This window comes from Apus apus, chromosome 8, assembly GCF_020740795.1.
Source record: "Apus apus isolate bApuApu2 chromosome 8, bApuApu2.pri.cur, whole genome shotgun sequence".
In the NCBI taxonomy this organism is placed as follows: Eukaryota; Metazoa; Chordata; class Aves; order Apodiformes; family Apodidae; genus Apus; species Apus apus.
In genome coordinates, this window is record NC_067289.1 from 13,442,256 (window position 1) to 13,464,819 (window position 22,564).

The window sequence follows — 22,564 nt, forward strand, 5'->3', positions numbered from 1 at the left end:
AAGATTTTAACATTAGACTTCCATCAAAGAAAACAAACTTGTTCAGAACAATAACAAGAATTGCTTTGTGTTAATAATCCAAGAGTTGCATTTCCATGAAATACAGCAGCACTGTGAATCACAATTTTAAGCTGAAAATTGTTTAAATTCAAAGCTAAACAAAAATCAAGACTTTCAAATTAACCTTAGTTCTTTGTAGTTTTATTAATTCAGTTTTTAATGCCATGGGTGCATTATCTCTGTATTATATTTTCACTCCAATTTTCAAAACAAAAAAGCTTCAAATCAACTCCTACTCCCAAAAAAACCACACAAGGAACTAGTTTGATTTCATATGCTGTTGAATATTCAGCTTTATCAGCCAGTTGTTGAATATCTAAATAATGAGTCAGCACAACTTTTTCCATACTGAATAAAAAACTAGAAATACAGACCTAAGTACATTTACATCTCCAGTTACTTATAGCATGGATATTAAGAGATAAATAGGAACTGACAGATGCTCCTCTAATCACCAAGAGCTGCCATGTCTCATCTTCTACCCAGAACAGATGTACTGCATAACATATCATTAACGCAATATTCATAAATGCAGAGACAGAAAGGTTTCTGCCCAGGGAAAGGAAGCCAGAAATGCATTGGTCATACAAACATTTGCAGACTCGTGAATGTGCATGGTAGGTTCACTGTCTTTGAAGTACGAGGGAGCAGGAGGACTGTCCCCCACTAATACATACTGACAGATGCACTTGGGTTGTTCTGCTCTAGACAAGCCAAGGATCTCTAGATTTTGTTATTGAGGAGCACAGGCAAAGAGAAAGATAAGCATATTGTGAACACAGATACAGGTAAGCAGCTCAAAATCAGCACATCACAACTCACTTATTCTCCTCTGAGAATTTTCCACAGATGCAGTAATACCCAGCAACTGCGAGGCGTATTCCCCAGCCTGCAGGGATAATACAGACCAAGGCTGTGTCTGGTATAAAGACTCCGCATCAGTATCCTCTTTAGCAACAGTATGGCAAATGGTTGCATTTATAGCCACAAACATTTTATTTCCAAGTTTGCTTGAGGTTTAGCAGGCTGCATTCATAGATATCACCCATTTTACTTGCACATCAGTAGTCTACCCAGCATGACAACAATTTGTCAAATGGCGAAAGGAAAAAGCAAGGAGTTTCCATATCACTGAACAGTTTGGGTTGGAAGGAACCTTAAAGATCATCTAGTTCCAACCACCCTACACAGGCACCTCCCACTAGACCAGGTTGCTCAAAGCCCCATCCAACCTACCCTTGAACACTTCCAGGGATGAGACACCCACAGCTTCCCTGGGCAACCTGTTCCAGTGTCTCACCAACCTCACAGTGAAGAATTTCTTCCTGATGTCTAACCTAAATCTACCCTCTTCCAGTTAGAATCTGTTCCCTTTTGTCCTATCACTACGTGCCCTTGTAAAAAGTCCCCACCCCCAGCTTTCTTGTAGGCCCCCTTCAGGTACCAGATTTGGGGTATAAGCCTTTTCTCTTGTGTACATAATAAATCCCAAAATATATCATGTTCCACATTCAAAAGGGCCATCTTATTCCTGGAGGCTTCGACTTTGTTGAAAATATGTAGACCAAGTAGCCACTTGGCTAAAAAGAAAATCAGCTCTGAAACCAGCTAAGTGAGAAAGGGAGGGCAAGAGGAGATGCTGGATACTATAGTCTTGGAAACGCTGTTGTCTGACTTCCTATAGTCTCTTCCAAACAAAAAAGGGTAAGAAACAAAGCAAAAGATGAGATAAAGGAATTCTCATCTCTCCAGTGGGCTTTCAGAAATGCTGACTTCAGTGGCAAAAGAATGAAGATGATAGCAGTTAACTGGTAATAGCACAAGGGTTTTTCTGGAAGTCCTCATGACTTTGGTCCCTGAAATGATATCAGTAAGATATAAGCAATGAAAAGAAAATAAAAACTTGAAAGCACTTGTACTTCCAAGAGCAACAGTCCAAGCACCAAAGGGCAGCCAAGGAACAGGAGGTACAGGCAGAATCCCTAACTCATTCAGGGCAGCAAAATGGGCCAGGGGAATCTCCAGTGAAAAGCTTAGGTCATATTAAGTGTCATGCAAATATGGAAAGTGAATATAGCATCCTGGTTTAAAAAAAAAAAAAAAGAGCAGAAGAAAAAGAATACATAATTGAAGCACAAAAAGCCTTCTCTGAAACAACAGTGGTATAAACAAAATGGAAAGAGGTAACAGGGAGGGAAAAAAAAGGAAATAATTACATTCAAGGGGATTAATAAGATATTTGAGAGTCAGAGAGATAATTCTGCCCAGAATTATCTGGGCAGTTGCACTGGTAGGGGAAAAAAAAAATAAAATTGCAAATCACTCTCTGGCAAAGCAGCGGGACACATGCATAATTCAAAGCAAGGAAAAGCAGTTACGTAACCGAAGCTGCACAGGCTTTGGCAGATCATCTTTTGACTGCAGAAAGCCCAAACGTGTAACTGTTCTCTGCGGACTGTATTAATTACTAGCAAGAACTGCTCCACTCGAATATCCAGTGCTGAGTGATTTTTCATAACCAGAGGAGGTTCAGGATCAGATTGTGCTTTCATCTTACATCTGAACCCTGAACAATTTGTTGCTAACACAAAGCTGAATTGTCAATATTTCATTCATTTAAATTACTACATCAAATGTACAGTGCACACTTCTTTGCAGCAATCTGTTTAAGTGCCAGTAATTTTTTACAAGTATTATTTCTTCAAGGATCATTTTCTTTCCACATTCTGTAACTCCCCCTCAATAGCTGGACAGCAACAATACCCATGGAAAGGGAAAACAGCACTAATATTTGACCAACAATGTCTTCTGCAAAGGTGTTTTTTAACTCTTCAATATCCAACTTCCATTACTTCAAAAACAATTTCTAATAGCTAGGAGAATCCTCCAACATAGTTTTGTACTTCACCCCTTCCATGGCCTTCCAACAGCATTTCTGTAAATATGACTTGACTAATGAAAGCAAGTCCATATTCATTATCTCTTCTAGAAAGTAGGAAAGAAAACATTTTCTAAAGTGAACATAAGGTAGGAACAAATATTTATGATTCAATAGCAAGGGATAAAACTGAAGATAACTGGCATATTTTCTTTCCAGAGGTCTATCATTTAAGGTTTGACAGTGTAGTTTTTTATCTTTCCTCTGAACTACATCCTAGAATGCCACAAAACATTTCACTAGCCAAGTGTGCTTTTTTAAGAACTTTGCATCCATCTTCCTCAAAATCAGAGAAGCAAATACTTATTTCAACTTACCTTTAGGGATTTATAGGCTGTTTGATGGGGTCTAACAGTGGCAAGAATAAAGCAAATTCTTAATCCACATGAGCTGTATGCTGCCCAGAGCATCCAAGTCCAAGCACACAGTCAGCATTAACATTGATGCAACCTTCCTGCCACATTCATCTCTAAGTCAGTGTCATCCTGTGGCCTGGGCAGGTCCTCAGTACCACACTGCCCATGACTTGAGCCCTTAATAAATTTTTGACATGCATATTTTCCCTGAGTATATTTCTTCAGGACTTTAAACAAAATGTAGCATCAAGGAGGGTGGGGGTGTTGTTCAGCTTCTCCTATTTAAATCAGCATACTGCTTTTCAACAATAAATTGATTTACTACAAACAAAACATGAAAGGAGACCATCTAGGCTCAATAATAAGCTTAATTATGATGGCCTCAAGCCATGGTGGTTACAATTAAACTTACCTATCACTCTGCACTAATACAAGGATGAAGAGATTTTTGGCTTCAGATTCAGGTTTCTGACCCTGCCACCCCCCTTCAGGAGCTCTCCCTGTCCCTTGCCAGGATGCAATAAAGAACAGTTTCCATGCTCTATCACAGATGAAGGAATACAAATACCTAGATCTCCATTGGGAAGCCATCTAGGCCTCTCCAAGGAGACTTTGAACAGAAAGTACAGAAACAAAGAAGCTAAGCCTGAAGCCTATCAGGGCATGTCTACATGAAGATGGCTAGGTCAGTACAGGACGGTTTTACTGAGAGATTCCGAGGGTAAACAAATTCTTGGAAGCATAACATCAGTTAAGTACTGTAACAAGATATGAAAGTTCTTCTGGATCCCTGAAAGTAAAAGGTTTACCCACCCAGCCCTTTTAAATTGAAAAGTCTAGTCTGAATGCCTGTGACTTTAATTTAGATCTCACTTTTTTCAGAGTAAATCATGGCTCTTGAAAATCGTACCTACATGAGCACGCCGTTTTAAAGTCACACAGCTAAAATGGTAGATATGACTCAACTGTAGGGGTTATCTGGTTGTTTCAGTTCTGTGTTTGTTATTTGTTTGGGTTTTTTTAACTCAGTCAACAAATTGATTCTCTAACCTAGTTTCCTCCTCAAACCCCATAGCATTTTACATTGAACTCAAATGAACTTAAAACTCTGAACTTAAAGCATAAATAAATAGCTTTGAAGGGAAAAAAAAACAGTGCCATCAGAGTATCAGTAAAATCACAGATGGTGACGATGACCTGAACTCATTTCAAGACACAAGCAACTTATTTACTGCCAATTTTTTATTGCAATCTTCAGCTACAAAAACAACCCAGTGAGGAACAATTTGCACCACAATTACCCAAGCAGAAAGAAAGCAGCAATGGTAGTGACAGAAAAACTGATGCCTAGTAAGCCGTTTTTTAGTGCAGAAAATGAAAAAAATGCTATAAGCATAAGTAATAATGTAGGACAAGACAGAGTGCCCAGCAGTTTGTGGAATGAAGTCCTACTCTGGAGCAAAAGTAGAGCTTTGTGTACAAGATAAACAGACATAAACAAAGAAATGGCAAACCTGGAACTACAAAACTATCACCAGCTCTCACACAGTAGTATCCAGTACTTGCTTGAGGAATAAAACTTTCAGCTGGTAAAAATCTCATGCAAATACAAACAATAGTCTCAATAGAACAACAGATTTCAGCAACCAACCCCTCCTCCCTGTCAGGATCTAAAAGTGTTCCCCTTACAGATTTAACATCACAGGCAATGTTTCATACAGTGGAGACCACCACTGTCCACCTTCTTATGTCTGGTATTCAGAATTATTTATTTAGCTCAGACTTATTTGTCCTGTGAACTCTCTCAGAGACTGCTTAAACGGTTGAATCTCAGTCATATTTCAAATCCATAATATACAAAATGTAGACAAAATTAATATTGGTTTTAATAAGGTAATTTGTTTTTCAATACTAAACAAATGTCTAGCATTGAACCCTGTGCAGCAGATTAGTCATCTGTATTCACCAAACAACCCAGTACTCTAAGCTCAAAACAGAACTGCAAGGCTCCTCATTTAGGTTTGTAAGTGCTATTGAGAATGAATTTAATGCATTTAATTTGCAACTTTAAGCAAGGCCTAGAAAGCTCCATTTAAATTAACATCAGCTTTAAGAATAGTAGCTTTCATTATAATTTAAAAAAGTCTACAAAGAAGCCCCAGCAGGGTTTCAGAATCAGAAAGAGACCAGGCAAAGAGAAAGCATGTTCTAAGACTTTATTATAGAAAAATAATGGCAGCTGTAGGGTGTCAATATTTTAGTTTTCAAAATTCACAGCAGAAAGGGTACACTGTGGTAGGGAACTGAGATGTTATAGACTCTGTTCACTCCAGAGAACACTAACAAAATAAAATGAAGACTGGGTATTGTTTACATGATTGAACAGGTATGACACTTCTTTCAAGCTCTCAGAACACGATTTCCAATAATTTCTAAATTATTCAGGGAATAATTAAATCCTTCTAGACAGCATTATTACAATTCAAGTAATTTCTTCATGCAGTTTCTTTTTTCATATAATTCATTCAAACAGCAAAGATGACCTTTATCTATCTCAGTCTAATACTAGGAAGTGATCTCTCTCAATACTAGAAATGCATCAGTTAACTCTCAACACGATGGCACTGGTGTTGGGGATTTTTTTAGTTGAGTAAATCTGTAAAATTACTCATAAAATATGAAAATTACGTACATGTGTGAACCTCACCTAAAGCACAAGTTGTTTTTTCTTTAGGGTAAAAACATTCAGGCTCACACACAGCATCCCACTGCCCTCAGAGTACTTACGGGACTGCCTTAAAATAAGAAGTAGACAAATTTAGCCTAAGACCCTTAGTTTGAGCAGAAAGCAATTCACCTCACATTAATGAACAGCCAACAGAAAATCATACAAGTCATCTGTAACAACCCATTAATTAAATCCATTTGCTTTTTCAGGATCTAAATGTCAAAGTTTTGGAAAATTAATTACTTGCTTGACGCATCAAGTAAATCCTTCTCATTTACAAAAGGCTTCACACATAAGAGGTATTATCGTTTTATCATTATACATGCTGAATTCTTCCAAGAGAGTTTTACTTTCACTACAGTTCCGATACCTTCCCATTGCTATCCAGATGCTTTACATTTTCACTGCTCAGAGCCAAGGCTAAAATCTTTACCATGCAATTACCAGCTAGGTATCTCATCTGATTTTATTAAATGTTACACCACTGAAGCACTGGGGGCTCCTCAGACTTGCTTCCATGACAACATGCAGTTATAATACAATCTCAAAATTAGTACCATTATACAACACATCCAAGCTCTACAATGAGTCACAGGAGCCCTGCAACGTTTCAGCAAAATAGGCACCTTTTCTCTACTGTCAATTATTCACTGTCTTTAGTAAATTAAAATACTCCTAAAGTTTTAAGAGGTTTAATGCCTAGCATTACTTGAGCAAACTTTCACTCCATATGCAAATAAAGACTGAAGTTATTTTTCCTAAAATGTTTTTTGCTAAAAACTCTAGCTGACTAATGCCAACTCTCTGAGCCTGTCTTCATAGCAGAGGTATTTTTTATGCTGATTACTAAGACATTCATCAAGGGGCTCTTCCCTAGTGTAATTTATGTAGAAACATCAAATAACACAAGGCACTACAGACAGATTATTCTGATAGTTCATGTCCCTCTCCAATAAAAACTGCACTCCACAGAAACAGTTAAAACCTGCCAGGGACAAGAAATGGTCAAGAATCTTAACAGCAAAAGCTGATAGATGGGCAAACAGGAGTTAAAACACACATCCAGTAATTTTCCCAGAAAACCACCTCAGAACTTGAGAGTCAAGGTCTTCCTGAACCACTCTTTGTAATAGCTACCTGGCAGCTGCCCCTTCCAAATCCATTTAACTCCATTTTGATATCCTTCTCTTTTTGAGCCTTCCCTTCTCCACAGCCTTTTGAGGCAGTGACTTGCACAATTTCACAGAACTTTTACAGGACATTTGTAACAGACTGAGTGTTAGAAAATGATTAAATAATTTCTAATTGAAAACCTCCTTAATTAAATTTTTACAAGTCTCTATCACGTTCTTCCTCGGGGTCGTGGTTTTTTTGTCTGCTTATTTTTAAATTAACTGTTTTACCATTTTCACTACTGGAATGTACTAAGGTGACATTTTCAGAGAGCTACAAACAACTCCAAAACCCTTTTCTGTAACAGGAATACTTCATTTGCACCCTATCACTATATGCACACATACAGGATTATCCTTTTCTGTTCCTCATTCATTACTGTACAATTAATGTCAAAAGCTATTTTTTGCATCCATTCACTTTTGTCTGCCATTCTTTGCAGCTAGGTTAGTTAACTTGAAAATAAAAATCATCTAAACCAGAAATCAAAATCTATTGCATGCCTCTGCCATTCAGCTCCTCCCCCCACCCAGATCATGCATGAACACAGAGTTCTGGGAATACAGTCCCAGTTGAAGGGACCTGTTTTAATCAACTCAAAAAACCTACAAAACATCCTTCCCTTTTATCTTATGGCACCATTCATTTTAACAGCCTTTGATCCATTATTTTCAAAGACTTCTGTAATTATAATGACCTTCTGATGACCACATGTTCCTATGTAGATTTTTATCTACATGTTCACTGGTTTTAAAGAAGTCCAGAAAATCTGCCAGTTCTTATTTTCCCTTCACACAGAAGAGCTGACTTATCTTCAAAATATTTTTCTCCATCTACCCGTAAAGCCTGTTTTAAAAATAAAGAATGTTTCAAAGTTTGTACAGTAAGGAAATCACACCTGCTCAGCTGTAGTGTCAGAGAGTACAGCTTACCTGCTTTAAAAATATTTGCCTTTAATTTAATTTTTATTCTAGGAATACCCAGACAGTTTAAAGAAAAAAGGCCACACACAACACAACAGGCAGTTCAGCCATATTAAACACAAGATCCTTAAGAAATCCTGAATAAATGTCATCTCCTATTGACCACCTGTGCCTCTTAACACATTAATTTAAATTCTCTTCTATTAGCACTTGAATCTTATTATTTTTAATACAGTAAAATGAGCCATAGGAACTACCCCAAGCTCAAAGGTGAGACAGCCCTAGCTAGTTTTTTTTGCTCAGAGATAGGAATCTACTTTGGCATTCCACACTTATCTACGAATATAGTCTTAGGTCTTGTACTATCACCATCCTGATCAGTAGTATATCACAGTCAATTTGCATACCACTTGATTTAGCATCCAACTACTGAAGCACTGCTCCATAATGAGGCTTAATGTGCTACAATTCTAAAAAGCTGTACACAATTTTTTCCCCATGGTGCTCACCATCTAAAAAACAATGGAGTCAAAATTACAATTAACAGAAATAGTAAAGAGATGCAATGTGTTTTAAAAATCTAGACTGCTTTCCAGCCATTTACAGCTTCCAAATACCAGTTTAAAGCTATTACATCAGATGTTGAATCAGAGATTGCGACATACTTCGACATTTTCAAGTACAAACTTTTACATTATGCTTTTTACATAGGAAATACAGATTTATTGCCCTGATTTGGCAATGACATCATGTCCACTAAGCTTTTGAAATGCTTATTATATTAATATCCTTCTTTAAAATTAAGTTTTCTATCTATATTTGTCTAGCTTCAGTTCTCCAACTTGGAATACAGATGCCCTTTTCTACTAAAGAAGCAAGCCTTCTAGTTTCTAAAATCTATCCCTGAATATTTATAGTCCGTGACCAAATCATCTCCTGACTTTCCTTTGGATTACGTAAGCAAAGGTTCTTAAATTCCTCATTTTAAAGCAAGTCTTCCTGAACACAAGTGACAGTTATAATCCCTTTTCTGAACACCCAGAATTTATCAGGATTTCTTTTCAGGCCAGGACTTCAGACTGGAGACTGTACACACTAGAGAGTTCCCTCCCTCTCCTTCACCAAAGGGAAGGGTGACTCCCTTCTAACCTGCTACGTCTCACCAAGTAGTCAGATTCAGGTAGTTATCTAAGAAAAACAACTACAATTTACTTACTAAATTAAATTAGCTTTGAAGTAGAACTGTACACAGGAAGCACAAACAATCTTTACTCAGCTCCCTATTCTGTTATGAAAACCAAGCACTATTACCTGGAAGGCACAAAATACAGGTTGCTCAACTAACTTCTGCAGGCATCAGTCTTAGAGGAACCATTTTAAGTAAGCAAGTAGACACACTGTGAGGCAGCACTGACAAAGAGAATAAAGGAGGAGAGGCTAGAAGACTCATCCAAAACATTCCCACAGTACCCTGGTTTCCAGTAAATACCACACAAACCATTGGGAAGAAACTGAGAATTCCACAATCAAAGAAAAATCCTGTACTATATCTGCTCCCATAAAACATCTGAAGTCATATTAGAAGACTGACAACTACACAGATACTAGTCCCCAGTAACAGTAATACTAAATTACCAATAGTAATTTGAAAAAAGTGTACTCTTAAGCTGTCCATAAGGACATAAAGAAAAAATACACTTCTATTTTATCAATATAGAACAAAATTTAAACTATTTTTCCTGATCCTTCTTTTTTATGAAAAAAAAGATAAGGTGATCTGTTTTTATTTAAATAATTGCTTAGATACATCATTTCACATGAGACTGTTGCAAGGGACTAGAATATGCATTTGAAACAGTTTAATGGAGCAAAAGACTGAAAATTCATAAATGCCAGTATCAGCTTACAAGAGAGACTAAATGAGTCATAACTGTCTTATCTGTCTGGAGAACATGTTAACTTAACTACATCCTAATGTGCAGCTAAACACAAATAACCCTGGAAGAGCAGCAAACGCACAGTAGAGACAAGCTGCAGAGAAGGTCTGATACATCAGAGAAGTGGGTTACAGGCAGCAAGATGAAATTCAATACCAAAGTCACATGGAATAGTGCATAAACATCGTAATAAACGGCACAGAGACACTCCAGAGAACACCAAACTGAAAAACAAGTCCCAGAGTGCTTTCGTTGGTGGCAAAGTTTTTTTAAAGTATTGTAAGTAATAGACACAGAAGGGAGACATTGCCTTCCATTGACTGCAGCCCTCCAGAGTGTGTTTGATACTGAGCTGTGTGGGCAGGTACACAAACCTGGTGCATGGAAAGGTGCCTGAAGTCTTTCAGAAAGCAAGTGACAGAATTGCACAGGTTGGGTATCCTGTCTAGTTTTTAGGGGATAAAACCACCACTGGTTATGATACATGAGAGATCCTTATAAAAAAGGCCGGAAAAAAAAAAAAAAAGAGGATCACAGTCCACTGAAATAGGTGCCTGCTCTTACCCCACCTCCAGAAAGAAAAATGTGTAATATTTTTATGTCAGTGTGGAGCAGCTAGCTTCTATCCACCAGCTGGCACAAGGGTATCAGTCTCTGATGTGAAACATGAATCCTCCTATTCATTTTTATAAGAAATAAAATGAAGGGACTGAGAGCATTGGGTTAACACGAACATGGCATCTGACAGTGGCGTTACACCCTTCTCAAGGTCTGCTGATGCATTTGATGTTACTGTTGTTGCCTATATGCCTAAGACCAGCATTGCAACTACGGTGTCCTTTTAGACTCATACCTTCTAGAATTTCAGTACAGCACTTGGTTAGCAAAGCATGTGTGGCAGAACAGTCTCAACTGATCAGAAGGATACCTCTTGCCTTCTAACTGGAGAAAACTAAGCGCTTCTGAAATTATACTTAGAATTATGCAGAGTTGACTGGAATTAACTTTGGGAAGGCACATTAGAAACAGCATTAAGAGAAGTATCCTTCCTCAAGAGAGGCAAGCATCCACTGAGACCCATCTGTTGTTAGAGAGTCATTACATAAGCAAAGTGTGAATTATACAGTTATACTAATAAACAATGATGAGGCACTTCATTTCAATTGCACGTGAGATGCATCACATGAAAAGGCAGATGTTTTCCTGACATTTGTCTCTTACAGATCTGAAAAGTAACACAAAAGTGAACTGTACTGGAAATACTTCACAAAATGTTTGTATTTCAAATTCAGCAAATGGTACTCATGTCAAACATGAGTTTGAACTCGTCCATGCAAATTACTCAGATTTGTTTTTCACTCAGACTGTCATACCTCTGCAACGGCAAAAGTTGTGTGCACAGCCCAACAGGTAGTTAAACAGAGTATGTGCCTTGAAAAGACCATCTTTTATAAAGGGATCTACAGACACACCTCTGGTTTTACAACAGCTCCAGAACGCATGGTTGTTTCCATCCACTGAAATCTTTGGGAGGCTCACTCAGTGTCAATGTGTAAGCAACAATAACAACACTTATGTAGGTCCAAAATAGTAACAGTAAAATAAAGAAAACTGGTCTCAACAGAACATATAATAGGAGAGTCCACATGAAACAGGAATCACTGGTTATTATGTGACAATAATAATCACACGATGAAACTCAGATGAAAACATGGAAGCAACAGAGAAATACAAACCACCTATTAAAGTCTAGAAGTTTACTTAACACTGAGTAGTAACAGAGGGTAGGACCACTTCTGAGAACTAGAAAAATTCTGACAAATATTGAAACATTCCTACATAAAACTGAACTATAGAAAATGGTTTTCATTAAACGAAGATAAAAAGAGAAAAAAGAGAACTCACAAGCCTGTTTCACTGAAAAACTTAAGAAGTATTATTCATAAGACAAATTCAAATACCTCCTCTGTTTGGGAGACAGAGGAAAGCACTGGCCCCAAGAGTGATACTAGAAAAGAGAACCAAATTCTTCTGAAAAGAGACTGCATAGCTAGTATTAATATTTCCATTTTCTTGTTTAACAAGACAACAATTTCATCTTGAGTTACTACAAGTCTCAAAAAGGCTGTGGACACAAAGTTTACCAAGACTCTTAGCTGGTTATAAACTGAAAGTCTCTTAAACTGCACAACACATATCATGTCAGCTCTCAAACAAGGATGCAGATGATTATAAAAGATAAAGTTGTGCTTTCTAAAAACATCTAAGACATTTCTGTCACATTAGCTTCTTCAAACTAAAAGAAACATCCTGCACATCCTTAATCATAACTGAGAGTGCTCTTGACATTGCAGACAAAAATAGAAGGACAGGAAAAAGATGGTGTTCACTTTAGATTCAGGGGTTCTGCCAGACAGCTATTTACTTCATAATTGTATTAACAGAAACATATATGGCAGCTTTGGCAGCAGAACAGAAATTCTATACCACAGGACTCATGCTAGAGCTGTTTAGTAAGCTCACAGCTGGTGAAAAACAGACTGGCCTGTATTTGACTTTCAAAACACTGTCAAATCAATACAAGCCTCAACTGAGAGGGCAACTATCACAATATAGAATAAATTACTGAAGTTACATAACAGACTTAAAGAGTCCTACCTCTTTCACAGGATTCCATGCACTTGGCTTCATATGGCAAGACCCTGTTAGTCCACCTGAGTTATTAGTTGAAGACAATGGATTCACAGGAGATCCAGTGCCAGCCTTGCCTGAACCTTCAGAGTCTTGGTAACAACGTAGACAGAAAGCCCCTGCAGTAGCAGTAGTACTCCAAAAGCAAAACATTCTGTGTCCCCTATTCTTTTGTTTACTGTATTTCTGACTCATTCTGGAGAAAGTAATTTTCTTGAGATACCAAAGAACTGAAGTATAAAGAAATTCTGTTATCAACTCTGACACAGAACAACAGCTGTAAGAAAACAGGTGAGAGACAGTGGAACCTAAAATGCTTTGGTAGCAAGCAGTGCCTGTAGGTAGCACCTGCAGCACTGGTTCAGTCCTTATTATCTCTGCCATGCTGCAAGTGATTAACTGAAGTAACACACTGCACATGCCAACATTCCTGTCACACACATGGGGCTGGGAAGGAAACCGCACACCCCCATTGCTCCCTGAGCCTATTTGGTTGACTTCGTAAGAGAGACAACTGGCTACAGCATGATGCTGAATCAACCAAACATGACACAACATGACTCATTAAATAGATGCTTAAGATTTATTTGATTTAATATGCTTTCAAAACTGCATATTTCTTTTTAAAAGATAAAGCAAACTTCACAGTCTTGAGAAGTTTCCATCTCCACTGTACACAGTTGGAAAGTGTTTACAAAATGTACTGAAAGTTCCACAGACAGGCCCTTAAGGCTTGAGTTTAAATTGTTGACAATTTCCTATTTCTTGGTCCATTGATTAGAACACATATTAATGTATTCCTCTTACTGAATAAATTAATACCATTTTTATCTCTGCTTTAATGCCCTCTTTTGGAAAATGCAACCAGTAGCAGAACTACAATTTGTAAAATCAATCCATACTGCTACTAATGTGTGATGCTACATAGCTAAAAATGAAGAGTATGGAGAAAACTTAGTTAAATTTCAGAAGCTGCTTTCCTATAGATAAATCATCCAAAACCAATAATATTTAAAGCTGCCTTCTTCATGTGTTCTTCTCAATATTAGCAGTAACAATTTCCAGGCAACATGTGTAAATTTTAAACTCAGGGCAAGTCTGCATGAAAAATCCAACGGTAATTCTAACAGTAATTCTTCTATGTATGTCTACAAACTTCTCTACTGTTACTCCTGTAACTCCTTTTGTACTGTATCATTTCTTGAAAGAAAAAAAGTATGGAATAAAACAAATCCTGTGAAGAACTTGATGTTATGCAACAGAAGGCATAATGAACTCCCAGTTTCACTTGTAAACTTGAGAGGATGCTAAAATAACCACACATCCACACTGAGGTTTAATATTATTCATAGAACATACCACCCACTGCAACACATCCTGGTATGTATAAGACACTTAATAGTGAAACTGATATCAAATCATCTGAACTTGTGGCTGTAGTGCCTTCCTGTTGCAAGTCCCAGGTTTAATTCCATATCTTATATCAATGCATCTCTGTTTTTTTCCTTTTCAGTCTCTGCTTGTTTAATTAAACCTCTACATACTCCATCAGAACTATTTTGTCTTTTCTTATTTCACATATTTTTAGTATGTGCCTTGGGAGTTATGATCTATATGGCTAACAATATGTAAATACTTAAATATACCAATGTTATAGGCAGGATGGTAAATATTGCTGTAAGGAATAAATTTTTTGCAATTCCGGAACAGTAAGAAATGCAATAAAAAAGGGGTTAAGGCAGAGACCTCTTTTGATTTCTTTAATCATTATCTTTTAAAGACATCTTACAACTCCTCTATGTTGCTGTCCAATTACATATAGCACTTCATACAAGGTAGAACTATGTTCATAATATTTCAATGAATCTGAAAGCAATAGGCTGGGAATAATGACAAAGTAAAACTCCATCAAGATCTTAATAGAAAGTAATACAAAGCCAAGAAATTACTGGGCTGAAATAACTCACAGAAGCAGTTAGTTATGTTTTTTAAACAGTAAGTGGAGTTAGGAGGGGTTTTATGTCCCCTATTGCTCTCCTTCTGCACATCTTTCCCAAAGCATGTCCTAAAAAAACAGAAGTATAAATTAGCACTGCATATTCAAAGAGCTATATAATTTTTCAGTAACAAATGCCAGAAGCATATTATACTATGTCACATGCTAAGAACAGCCTAAATGCAGTGCTGTTAGAACCAGTCGAATGCCAAGTGAGTTTCAGACAAACCAGTTTCTGAATTTGTAACACAACATGGGCCAAGTACTACTGACAGTTAGACACATCCTGAGACAAGGTAGCTGTATTTACTGTCAGGAACAGGCACTTCACAGAGCTCTCAAATACTCTGGAGAGAAGAACTGCCCTGGATACAGTTATCTTTGTTGATGCAATATGCAGATCTCTTCTTAGGGCAGCACTTCTAATAGCCCAGTATTTTTCATTTGCATAAACATATATTTATGGCTTAGTTATGCACCCTTGTGACAGCATAATTTTTTGTATGTTTGTTTTTACCCTAATCTTCCATTTTATGCCACAGATTTGGCTTTTACTAAAGATATAAATAAATTTGCTGACAAAAAATTGGTAGACCAGCTTCTAATCAAACTCCCTAAGTGAGCAACTAACTCCACATGACAGGGAATGCAGAAGGAAGAAGGAAAAAACAAGAAAAGAGGGCCTCAAATGCCTGAGCATGTTAAATCAGCCTCCCTAGACTCATACAGGAGACTGGTGTGGTTACTTTGGCCAGAAGGCGTTGCTACCTGTATAGCAGTTTGCCACTGTAAATGGGACAAGTATTAACCCAGTGGTAAGTATTACTGCTCTATGGACAGACTGCAATGTCTGATCACTCCTTGTTACCGAAGTAAGGCAAAGTCCATAAATCACTACAACCACCTCACGTTTCATGCAAAGCACCCTGGAGACCTTCGCTAGGCCAGGACAGAAGCAGAGTCAGAATGACCACTTAGTGCCTTTGCATCTGTTCACACTATCCGTTTCCACTGCTGCCTTTTTCCTATGGTAGATGGGTGATGTGAATATTCTAATAACATTAAAAAGGGTCAATACTAGTAAATCAGGCACCTACAATGTTTGAAAATGGATTGCTAGTCTTCAGGGTTTCTGTGACCTCTTACAGCAGCCTTTCAGTCCTGAATATCCTCCACACCACAAGACATTTGTGCACATACAATCTTTTACAACAATAAGCAGCGCTACTGTATCCATCACCAGCTTCCTCCTTGCTTCTTTAGGTTAAAAAACCACTCCCTACCCAAAATCTAAAGTCCCTTCTGTAGCAAAAAGTCCTCTTAGCACCTTGCTAGGGATCTGAACTGTTGCAACCTTCTGAGCAGGCTGGGGAGCACTCAGTCCCATCTCCAGAAATAATTCCCCTTTCACTGGTAATGGGAGGAACTCAGCAACTATCACCATTCTATGCCACCCCATTTCATCCCAGAAAGCCAAGCAAATGAAGGGACAGCTTAAAAAGAGTGTTCGTGGCAGATTCACAATGGAAGCAGGAGGCCAGAACTTAAAAAAAAAGTTTGATTTTGTGTATGTTAAAAATCATTATGTGACAACATTAAGAATACATAAAGCCCATCATCTCAAGTCACATTTCAACATGCAATGTCAGAGAAGTACATCACATCTAATTGTTTATTTAGACTTTGCAAATGTGATTACATTCAAGTGACAGAGATGTAGCTTAAATGAACAAATAAAAGGTGTCAAGAATTTTCAGAGTACTACATCACAGGAAAAACAAAACTAGAAAAAACTGAAAACCAAAACTGCACCACAATAAGCAATCCTCAAATATCTTTTTCCCACCCTGAGGCTAGAACAGCTGCAATGGGTGGATAAGGCAGAAGGAAAGCACAGCATCTTCCCAGAGGAAGAGGCTTCAACAGGCTCTTACGATTTCAATGCATCACTAAATATGCTCCTTAAGTTTTCTAAAACCACTTCCAAATATTATGTTTTTTCCCTCCTTCTGGCCATGAACATGTATAAGCAGTTCGTTTTAACTGAAGAGCTGGCAGACTTATGAAAGAAATCTAGCAGGCTTTCACAGAGCTAAGCTATCTATTTCATAGGAGAAAAACAGAACAAAACCCAGGATATTCACAGAATCACAGCTTTGGTTTGAAGGGATTTCAGGACCTTTATCTTGTTTAACTAACACTCAAAGTAGAGGCTATTCAGTATTTTATTTACTGGCAAATTTTCAGTCCTAGCTAGTCAGTCCAGTTTCAAGTTTCATGCATTACATCATTACTTGTCCAAGCATTAAACAATTCAGAGTAACCATAATATTTCTTCAAAAGGCTAAAACCATAAATTTTGCCTTTTAAAAAGTAACAGCATTTAAAAGCCATTATATCTACCTAATGCATAACTTGCAGTTGGATAATGACCCATTACAGAAACTGCCTCTTCAACATTCACATACATTCGCAACAAGAAAATGAAAATTCCCCCTCTAAGATCTCCTAATCATTGTTTACTCCAAATTCACAAGCAAAACACAGGCAACAATAATAGGACTTCCAGATGAAATGCCAGTTTATCATATTTGAAACAATTAACAACAGATACAAAATACCTTAATGATACCTTAATGATATTACAGTCTGAGGGTATCAAGTTTTTCCTTCCAGCAAAGCTGAACTTAGATTGACAGTAACAAAAACAAATCTAATCTCAATTTTTTAAACAATGCTGACATCTCAGCATTATCCATAGAGATGCTCATCTGCTAATGCCAGTAAGTTTAAGCTTCTCTAAATATCAACCGTAAAAACTATCACCAAAATTGAAAACTTGATATTTGGATTGCCTCCTAAAAATATCATTTACAGCAGATGGACAGTCAAGTTGAAAAGTGCCATGTTTTTCCCACAGAGTGCACTATTCAATGTATATTCTGTATGTAAGGAAGGCATCCCTTCATCTTTTTTATGGATTATTAGCATTCAAAACAGAAGAAGTACATAGGCTAGAATTTGTTGTGCTACATACAATTAAGACTTTAAATTTAATATTTTAAATACAATTCCTTAACCAGGAAATATATGGTCTTGATCTGAACTGTCATTTTACAACAGCTATGCAATTGGTATTTCTTAACTATTCCCCTCCAGAATGAAAAATACATTTTTCAGTATTTTGTTAAAATACCTAATATTTCAACTTGTTGGAGGCTCACTACTTGTAAAATAACTTAAAAAAAATCAGATCTCATCTAAATGCTTCCATTTTCATGCTTTAATGCTAAGAATCATACAGAGCTCTGTGAAGTATGAAAATGGCAGCAGACAGAAAACACCATTCATCCACCAGAGATTACATGAAAGCATGCATGTATAAATAATGGCTATTTCTGACTAGCAAATAACCAGAAAACATGCAGACACAGTAATTTCAACAAGTGGCATATTACCTGGGTGGAGCTGGCAGCAACAGAAATGCAGTCAATGAAACCATGTCTCCGAGTGAAAAATGCAACTATCTGCTGCCAACGGGAAGGCTCATTCCGTAACTCATCTGTCGAGCCTTTCTTTGCCCACTGCTTGTGCTTTGGGCCTACAGAACTGTGGCTTGAGCTCGTGTTGCCTCGATTGGCGCGAGAATAGAGGAGTGTGTTATTTCCGAAAATGTAATTCATCTCTGCAGCTCTGCAGGTGGTTGCCAGGCAGTCTCACTTCCCTACCAGCTGCTGAGTGGTGAATGAGCAGGGGGAAAAAAAATGCAGCTAGAATTACAGCAGCATCATTTACAAACCAGAAAAATAAAATTCTCGATAGCCGATGCTATTTTTCTTCGAGGCTTCTCCACCCCCTATATCCCTTCTCTACCTGTGATGAGCATAATCTCGAGCAATTAAAAAAGCAATTTATTTTTTTTCCTTTTGCAGAACCCTCAGGATCAAAAGCTTGTTCTCGCTTCCTAGCTGACAACAGATATTTAAGAGAAACTGGGTAGCAGGTACAGCACATATTCAGTGCTATGAGGATGGTGGTGCATGATAACAGCTACTGGGTGGAGAAAGCACGGATCAAAAATAACCAAGTTTCAATCACTGCCTGTAGAAAGATCCAATAGAATCTTTTCACTTCCTTGCTTGCATAAATTATAAACCTGCACCAAAGAGAACAAGGAGCATGCAGCATAGCTGCACTTTTTCAGATTCTGTCTTTCTGAAAATAGTTCCGAGCAAAAAGACATGAACATCATGCTTAAAAAAACACTCAAGAAACAAGTGTCCACTGTTTTCTTTCTTTCTGCACAACCCCCCCTTGCATAAAACAACTACAGAGGGAAGATACAATTTTATTATTCGTGCTGTATATCACCAGATGTCCAAATAAGGATTTTTTGTTGGTTTGTTTTTTTAAGGCTAAGGATATTAAAATAGAACAACAGAAATCAACACTTCTGTTCTTATTCTGATTAATACCGTCATAACACCTATTTCCAAAATTCTCTTTCTACTGTAAGCATAATACAAAAATCAATAATATGAAAACATTACATCTCAAAAACACAAGAATCGGCAAAAAATGAAAAATTCTTATTATGCACTAATGAACTGTCACTAAAATTGTTTTGATTGCCAGTCCAAATCACAAGAATATTACCTCTATGCATAAGCCATTTGCTCTCTTCACAGTAAAAAAGAAGTCACATACTCAATATCCAAAATGTTTTAAGAATTCCAGTTACCTTATAGAATCAACCACTCAAATTTTTATAGTCCATTATTTTATGAAAAATGCTCCAGCTCACATCAAAGAGATTACTTCTAAAATCAGTTAAGTGACAAGGCTCGCAGTACAAGCCTCCGGAAAACCAACAAAGTTAACAAAACTGTTTGTGGTAGATTTCCATACAAAATGCTCTGAAGTTCACAATCATAACACCAGTGCAAACATTTTCAAAACGTAGAAAACTCTCAATATAATGAACAATGGCAGATGAGCTCTCTACAACGCTGCCACAAGTTACACAACCACAATTCTACAAATCATACATACTCATGATGTGCATTTTGGTGGGGATAACCAAATTCCCCCATGTACTTCTTTTTGGTGCAATACACCCTTTGCATAGCACATTCTTTCTGACAGCTGTCCTATTCTGTCTAACAAATATTTCCTGACAACTTACATTACAAGGAGAAATGGTAAGTACATTAACTTAAAAGTGTGGTAATAAGATCAATGCACCATTTACTTCTAGTCACTAGCACAGGTCAATAGCATCTCGCATACAAATATTCTGAGTAGATCTTTCAGACAGACTTTATTAATATTCATAAAACACAATGGCTTATCAGTTTAAGTCATATGAAATTCAGTTTGACTTGTGCAGTGTTCTCAAAGCTATGTTCATGAGACAGATAACAGAGATAAAGAAATGCCCAAGACATCACAGATGCAATCATCCTTTTAAAAATGGACCAGCTTTTTTATAATGGTAATTCCTTTCATGGGAAGATGACAGCCCTATCTGAACTCTTACCTTTTTCCAGACTTGCGTAAAACACCTTGTTTGAACAATTGCTACAAATTTACTACTGGAAGAATCTCTTAATCCCTTGACTGAAGATGCTTGGAACAAACTACAAATCACAAGCTTTAAATTTCAAGTCTTTTTATAGAGAGTCAAAGTGAAAACATTTTTTACATTTTTCTTTATATGTCCTTGAATTTCACCATTGCTGCATATTTTTTTGAAGGATCTGAGAGCACAAAGAATATTAGTAACTTTCAAAAACACATCTTTAAGAATTCAATTGTGTGTGTGTATATATATATATAGGTATGTACCCACAGGCTCCAAACGGAGAGTCACATGGGAGTATTGTTAAAAATTCTGAAAGGAAAAAAAAAAACAAAACATGGACAAGCAATGTACCTAGTACCTATTTTTCTTGCTGTTCTATCAATCTTTCTGAAGATAAAACAGGTCTGCTGTGTTTTAGGCAGTTTCTTTCAAGGATGATTCCCACCCACTCAATTATCATCTGCAGTATCCCTGACAATGAGACTTTAGAAATCAGCACCTAAAGAAAGGTTCATCTGGACAAAAAAAAAAATCCTGAAAGTCAAGCTATGATGATTTAATTTAAATGGAGACAGAAATTCAGAAAAGTACTTCAGGAGGAGGTTATGCAATCACACTGGTGATATAAGACAGGAATCTGTCACCTACACTCCATATGGACATTAACAACACTGAGCAAGATCTGTTCATGCCTAAGAAGATACAATTGCAGTTATTTGTAGAAGGAGCCTGTAACTGTTGTGATGAGACAAATCCTGACTTTTAGAAGCTAAAAAGAAACCTGAAGATAAAGGCATGGCATAACTCCAGAGTTGGTAGAACATCAGGATAATGCAAAGGAGTCCAGATGAGAAGAATAGCCACTTGTACGGTTGAAAAAAACAGAGTGGGAATAAAAACAAGGGCTTTGGTCAAAGAGCATTCAACAGAAAATCAAACACCTACAAGCAGAAATCAGGAGTGCTATTTGGACAGAAAACAAAGTATCCAAATAAAGGAGAATCTAAGAATCATCAACACAGAGGTGGTAACTGAAATTGTATCTGGACTGCCTCCAGAGTCAGGAGGTAGAATGGGGTGGAGGGGAGAAGGCTCACGAGATAATCCGAAAAAGTTGTAAAGGGAGCTGAGAGCTTTCATTTTCCCTTTTTCATATTTGATATTGAATACCAAACACCCAGCTAAACAAACAAACAACCCCTATTTACTGTAAGGAATTTAGAATTTGCAGATAAAATTAAAAAAAAACCAGCACATAGTTAAGATTTCTATATGAGTACACCTACTTTTCTACAGCTTAATAAGCTTACTCAAAGATATATCTGCATTTGTAGTGGATGCAGAGTAACATCATTTGTTCTGCAGCCAATTAACAAGATACAGTAACCACAGCAGATACTGGATTTAAAAATTAACATCAAACACTTGAAACAAAGTTACTCTGCTTTTGTACCTGACCTAATTCTTATTATTAACTTGCTAGGACAAGGTGAAACATGATGTAATGCCAGATTTCTAATTTCAAACATAAAACTTCCCTGGACTTAACTTTACAATCAGCACACACACCTTGAAATTAAAAATGCACAGCAACAAAGAGTGTTTGAATATGCAAACAGCAGTTATACCTCAATTATCCTTTTTTAAACACTAACAACAAAACCCTTGAAACATTTGAAAACTGTCATATTACTTTTACTACCCTCCTGCTAAACAGAGTATTTGCTAAAATATTCACAGACCCTAAAGAAGCAAACTTAAATACTTAATACAGAAAATTAAAGAATCACCTAAAACAATGTCAGGGAATTATTTTCAGTATCACTTAGGTTTTCACCAAAAAAAAAGGCAAAAGAAATGCACAGAATTCAATTAAAATACTCAAATATAGACTATGCAACTTCTAACTGTCCAGGCAGGGGAACAAAAACAACCACTGAAAATACAGATATAAATTCATTATTACTTTTTACACTTTTCAGAATTCTATATTTAATACATTTTTAGTGACATACTGAATTTAAGTCTCATTAATAAACATACACCATATTCTAAGCCAAAGCCCAGTAATACCCTACTCAAATTGGACACTGTGGTAAAAGAAATTGTGGCCCCTTTCTGTTAGAAATATGTTAGAAAGATACTTTAGAAAACCTATTGTAGTCTTTAGTTGAGAGA

The 22,564-nt window shown here is 37.0% G+C and overlaps 1 protein-coding gene across 21 annotated transcripts in view; it reads right to left on the reverse strand.

Moving 5' to 3' along the window:
* The window catches only part of DLG1 (discs large MAGUK scaffold protein 1), a 145,624-nt gene that overhangs the window by 63,330 nt on the left and 59,730 nt on the right, over positions 1-22,564 (reverse strand). For 5 of the 21 annotated variants that reach the window (XM_051626128.1, XM_051626127.1, XM_051626126.1 and 2 more), the window contains exon 1: positions 18,261-18,500. The exons of the other annotated variants lie outside the window; for them this stretch is intronic. In XM_051626128.1, the coding sequence (XP_051482088.1) occupies positions 18,261-18,485 (225 nt within the window). In that variant the 5' untranslated portion in view covers positions 18,486-18,500. Of the gene's footprint in view, positions 1-18,260; positions 18,501-22,564 lie in introns of those variants that run through there. 21 annotated transcript variants of the gene reach the window in all.